The sequence below is a fragment of the Phymastichus coffea genome, unplaced genomic scaffold (genome assembly GCF_024137745.1).
Source record: "Phymastichus coffea isolate CEN01 unplaced genomic scaffold, Cenicafe_Pcof_1.1 PCOF00024, whole genome shotgun sequence".
Classification (NCBI taxonomy): Eukaryota; Metazoa; Arthropoda; class Insecta; order Hymenoptera; family Eulophidae; genus Phymastichus; species Phymastichus coffea.
In genome coordinates, this window is record NW_026706835.1 from 3,436,235 (window position 1) to 3,442,234 (window position 6,000).

At 29.1% G+C, this 6,000-nt stretch overlaps 1 protein-coding gene and 1 pseudogene across 1 annotated transcript in view; one reads left to right on the forward strand and one right to left on the reverse strand.

The window, feature by feature from the left end:
- Positions 1-1,264, reverse strand: part of LOC131675501 (transcription elongation factor S-II) — a 159,270-nt gene extending 158,006 nt beyond the window's left edge. The window contains exons 1-3 of the mRNA XM_058954507.1: positions 698-1,264; positions 451-628; positions 24-382 (exon numbers count right to left, since the gene is read on the reverse strand). Coding sequence (XP_058810490.1) covers positions 24-382; positions 451-628; positions 698-766 — 606 coding nt within the window. The 5' untranslated portion in view covers positions 767-1,264. The remainder of the gene's footprint in view (positions 1-23; positions 383-450; positions 629-697) is intronic.
- Positions 1,265-2,644: 1,380 nt separating this feature from the next.
- Positions 2,645-3,349, forward strand: LOC131675524 (uncharacterized; annotated as a pseudogene).
- The last annotated feature ends 2,651 nt before the right edge of the window (positions 3,350-6,000 follow it).

Below are 6,000 nucleotides of genomic sequence, written 5' to 3' on the forward strand. Positions count from 1 at the left end.
ATATTGAAAATTTCAAGACTTACTCGATTTTTATATTTGTTGTCAGTATTTTTAAATTCTGCAAATATGGCCTCTTCCAGTTCCTCAGCTAATTCTTCAGAGCTTGCACAACCAACAATAGTTGTATCATCAATTCTCAAAGCAGCAGTAAGTAATTCTCTGCACTTTAACCTGACTGCATCAGTTGTAGTTGCAGAAGGAAATGACGACTGTTTTTTAAGAGTCTCCTTTGATACTTTATCATCTCTTAATTTAACGTCTATGGAATCAGGTAGATCTTTATCTTTTTTATATCCCTGTTCATCTTGAATTTTTTCATTTTTAAAATCTTTTTTCTTTATACTGTTGGATGAATTTGCTTCTCTAGACTCTTTGTTAGGACCTATTTGTAATAAAATAGAACGTAACAAAAGTAATGTGTACAAGAAATAAATTGTAATAAACATTTACCAGATAATAGTTTTTTCCAACTTTTTATCAAATGTTTTGACAATGAAATAACTTCATCATCTTTGCTTGATTTTCTAAATGCATTTACTGTCATACCAATACGAGTTTTTTGAAGGAGTTCCAAATTTATAGGCAACCTTTGGAGAATTTTTAACAACTCTAAAGCTTGTTCATGACCCTATAAATAAATTCAAATTTTTTCATAAAACATCAGTAACATTTGATTCAAAAATAACAAAAACATTACCAGTCCATCACTACATGACATTTTATTTAATTTTTTTTGGATACGCAAGACTTCTTCTTGTGTGTTCATGATTTAAACAGTTATGTTGTAATCAAACTTCAGAAGATATTGAATTCAAAATTGAGTGTTGAGTAATTTTGTTTTGTGGCAAAATACTAATACCACTTTTAAATAAGTTAAGGGTTAAGCTGTTTACCATCCTAGACCTCGTATCTTAAAAGTCAGTTGACATTAAATGAATGTAAGGACAAATTCTAACATGAATAGTAATAGAGAATACTTATGACATTTATAACAAAATAAAATCCTTTCTATAAAAAAGTTACTCAATAATTAAAGATATAATGTAACATTGAATTTTGTTGCTCAGATATAATTTTCACACACTCATTCTTCCTGGTATCATTTATTATTTAGCATATCCATACGGAAGCTATGTTAACCAAAATAAAATCACCGAATACAATGATTTTTTTAAATTATTAATTAAGATTGACTAAAATAATCAAGACAAAAAGTCAATCACATAACTACTCTTCATGACTTATAGTTATTATAGAACGATACCCCGACGACACTGCTTCGCTATAATATGACCGGCTTCACCGATGCGAAGACAGCCCGACACAAATAACATTTTAGAAAAAAAAAATGATCACATCTCACGTATGTCTAATTGTACTTCTCGAAAAAATAATTATTTGTTATTGTACCATTATATTTCTCATAAAAAATAAAAAATATCCTTATCGATATTTCACCTCCTATTTATTCACATAAAAGACATAATTAAGCAAACATAAATTCACAGAAAAATTGTACCTTCTGTAGTCTAAATTGTACCATCAGTACAATTCTATAAATTTGTTTCTAAAAGAAATAATAGGACAATTACAAATTACCACTATTTGTTACATCTTACAAGGATGTCATCCGGAAATGCACTTTGCGCAGGCGTAGAGCTTTAAACAGCGGAAAAATTTTGAAACCAACAATATTACATACATAAATTTATATAAATTCAATTGATGATTTAGTATAGAAATAATTTAACTTGTCAGAAGAAATAATTTTCTTTTATCTAACTAATTATTTTTATATTATAAACCTCGAAAATCATTGACAAAGAGAAAGATAACAGCTACACCGATTTGATTTCATGCTAATGCTTACTTTATCCAGATATAAGGACAACTTTATCCAGCAATTTAAGGACAACTGTACCTCATTAATCGAACATCCGACTTAATTGTACCGCAATTAGTTTTTCAAACAATTAATTTGTTGCTTACTATTTATCGATTATTAATGAAGAATTTTCAATGCAGATTCGAGGTTAGGTACGTTGCGCCGACGCCGTCGGAAGCGGGGAAATTTAAAATATTGCAGGTGGAACTTTCAATGGGTTGAATTTTCGTTCAAGTATCGATATTTGGAAATAGCGTTGATAGAACCACTCGCAGGCACAGTTTATTCAAATTGTATCGATCATTATCATATTATGTCTCCCGAAAATCAATGGCAAAGAGAAAGATAACAGATATAGCAGAAAGATCCAGATATAGCAATTTAAGGACAACTGTACCTTATTCATCGAACATCCGACTTAATTGTACCGCAATTAACTCTAACTAGTGTAAATTTAAAATTATTATCAAGATTATGAAGAGAGATTAATTTTATTTTTTAAATATTTTGAAATCAAAAGAAAGTAAAACGTTAAATAGGAAAATATATGATTGATTCTGGAAGCAAAAGTTACATGTTAAAAAAGAACGTTTATTTATTAATGTCTTCTCTAAAATAGTAATACAATTTAGTACATTTCTCGTCAACTTCGCACATGTATTAGCTCAAATCACAAATATTGCAAACATCAATTAAATAAACATAGATCTTTCAATGCAAGATTGAAAACATCTAGTTTAGAGCTCAAACTTGTTTCTGATGAGCTCGAAGCATCAGGTCTTTCAAGTATAAATACATATTAAAATACAAGAGCTTTCAAGTATAATTATGCTAATTTTATGTGAAGCAGTTACGAATTGAAGAGCTTCAGAGAACAGAGGCGTTTGAAAAAGAATTGGAATTTTATTTAGGAAAAAGATGGATGAAAATTTACATGCCAATTAGGCATTGTATTTAAATTAATTCAAAACTACTCAACACTTTTACATATATTTGCAAATGTTTCACAACTATTTGCATCATATTTTTCCAGGGAAAGTGTAGCTAGGTACCTAATAAGACTTAAAGAAGTAGAAGACATAGATTCATTACTGTTAATGGCATATATTTATCATCTATATATGGATCTACTAAGTGATGGGATAATTCTTAGAAAAAAGGGCTATTATACAAAAAAATAGTCCATTTCAAGATACATCAAATGGTGGAAATAAACTTACAGACTTCGGGGAATATAGTATTTACGAATTAAAACGTGAATTGCGCAACACAATGAATAGGATTGCAGATACTTTAGATGAAGAAACAAAAAAAAGACTTCTTCAAGAAAGTAAAACTGTTTATATGTTGAATAATGAAATTAGGAGTTTCAAAGGCGCATGTAGAGTGATTGTCAAGAAAGTTGAATATTTTTTTATTGCTCTTGTCTTTATCATCATCGTCTTCCTCAACTTTAAACAGTAAATTACAAAACTAACTCTTCGAATCATTCGAAATTGTATATATATTTTTTTATTTGTACAAGTTCTGCAAATAAATTACTATTTTATTGATGATTATTAGAAAAATATAACGGTTTATTGTTACTGTAAACTATTCTAGTCGGTAGACATTATAAGGAAAGTAATTTATTCCAGAACAAATTTCATAATCAAAAAAATTAAACTACATATGTATTGTAAGAACAGCTAATATTAAGTACAGCAATTGATGCAAACAATCAATTTGAGCAGTTTTTGCAGAAATGTTAGAAAAAATAAAGAACAAGTTGAGCTTGTCATTTATGTATTTTACAGAGCCAATTTAGAATTTTTATATTTCCTCATTCACTTATTTGAATCAACGTTGAAGATTGAAAGTTCCACCTGTAATATTTTGAATTTCCCCGCTTCCGACGGCGTCGGCGCAACGTACCTAACCTCGAATCTGCATCGAAAATTCTTCATTAATAATCGATAAATAGTAAGCAACAAATTAATTGTTTGAAAAACTAATTGCGGTACAATTAAGTCGGATGTTCGATTAATGAGGTACAGTTGTCCTTAAATTGCTATATCTGGAGAAAGGAAGCATTAGCATGAAATCAAATCGGTGCAGCTGTTATCTTTCTCTTTGCCATTGATTTTCGGGAGACATAATATGATAATGATTGATACAAGTTGAATAAACTGTGCCCGCGAGTGGTTCTATCAACGTTATTTCCAAATATCTATACTTAAACGAAAATTCAACAGATTGAAAGTTCCACCTGCAATATTTTGAATTTCCCCGCTTCCGACGGCGTCGGCGCAACGTACCTAACCTCGAATCTGCATCGAATATTCTTCATTAATAATCGATAAATAGTAAGCAACAAATTAATTGTTTGAAAAACTAATTACGGTACAATTAAGTCGGATGTTCGATGAATGCGGTACATTTGTCCTTAAATTGCTATATCTGGATAAAGTAAGCATTAGCATAAAATCAAATCGGTGCAGCTGTTATCTTTCTCTTTGTCAATGATTTTCGAGGTTTATAATATAAAAATAATTAATTAGATGAAAGAAAATTATTTTTTCTGACAAGTTAAATTATTTCTATACCAAATCATCAATTGAATTTATATAAATTTATGTATGTAATATTATTGGTTTCAAAATTTTTCCGCTGTTTAAAGCTCTACGCCTGCGCAAAGTGCATTTCCCGATGACATCCTTGTAAGATGTAACAAATAGTGGTAATTTGTAATTGTCCTATTATTTCTTTTAGAAACAAATTTATAGAATTGTACTGATGGTACAATTTAGACTACAGAAGGTACAATTTTTCTGTGAATTTATGTTTGCTTAATTATGTCTTTTATGTGAATAAATAGGAGGTGAAATATCGATAAGGATATTTTTTATTTTTTATGAGAAATATAATGGTACAATAACAAATAATTATTTTTTCGAGAAGTACAATTAGACATACGTGAGATGTGATCATTTTTTTTTCTAAAATGTTATTTGTGTGGGGCTGTCTTCGCATCGGTCCGGCTTCGATGGTTTATTAATCAGCCCCCTTGTCGTAGTCTGCAAAGTGTAATGGACAGTGAAAAAAAAATACCATTCGAAATATCTTTAATTGAATCCTCCAAAAATGCTCATTATTTTAATTGAACCCCTTCAGTTGTCCCAAAAAAAATTAAAAACTATGATAATTTTTTCGTTTTTCGCAACTGCAATATCTTTAGTAATACTTAATATTTTTGCAAAGAAATAAGGCAAAAAAATTGAACCCTTGCTCGTTTTAATTGCACCACTCTTACTTTTTTTAAATTATTTCTAATTTTATTTACGCACGCGCGTTCATCCATCTATTTGGAAAGAACGTACAATAAAATTAGATTGTTGTTTTTGACATATATATTATTAATTTTGAAAAAGTAAGAGGGGTGCAATTAAAACGAGCAAGGGTTCAATTTTTTTGCCTTATTTCTTTGCAAAAATATTAAGTATTACCAAAGATATCGCAGTTGCGAAAAACGAAAAAATTATCATAGTTTTTAATTTTTTTTAGGACAACTGAAGGGGTTCAATTAAAATAATGAGCATTTTTGGAGGGTTCAATTAAAAATATTTCGAATGGTATTTTTTTTTCACTGTCCATTACACTTTGCAGGCTAGGGTAAGGGTTCAAACAAAGACCTCATTCTGTCAGATCTGCATAATTAATATGAAATAAAATGCAAATATACAAACCAACAAACTTTTAATTGTATAATTCGATTATGTGCTTAGATTTTTTGCCTATATCTAGCTTTTCCGTAATAGATTAATAACAATTTGTTTACTATATGTAAATTAAAACTTCAATATCTTTTTTATTATACAATACTTTCAACTTTTTAAAGTTCTAAATAATTGCACCTGTGCCGATTCAGTTTCTCCAGTTGATTACAATTATTAATATTCAGTAGTTTATTAAAAGATATTTTAAAAAATACGGAACTATTGTCTGCGTGATTCCTATACTACGCATGCGCATTTGCATGAAGATGGTATTGCAATTTACATCATAAAGTTTTTTCGATTAAGAAGTTCCTGATTGTTATTAAGTTATTAAGAAGAAACTATATATGGAAAAAAATC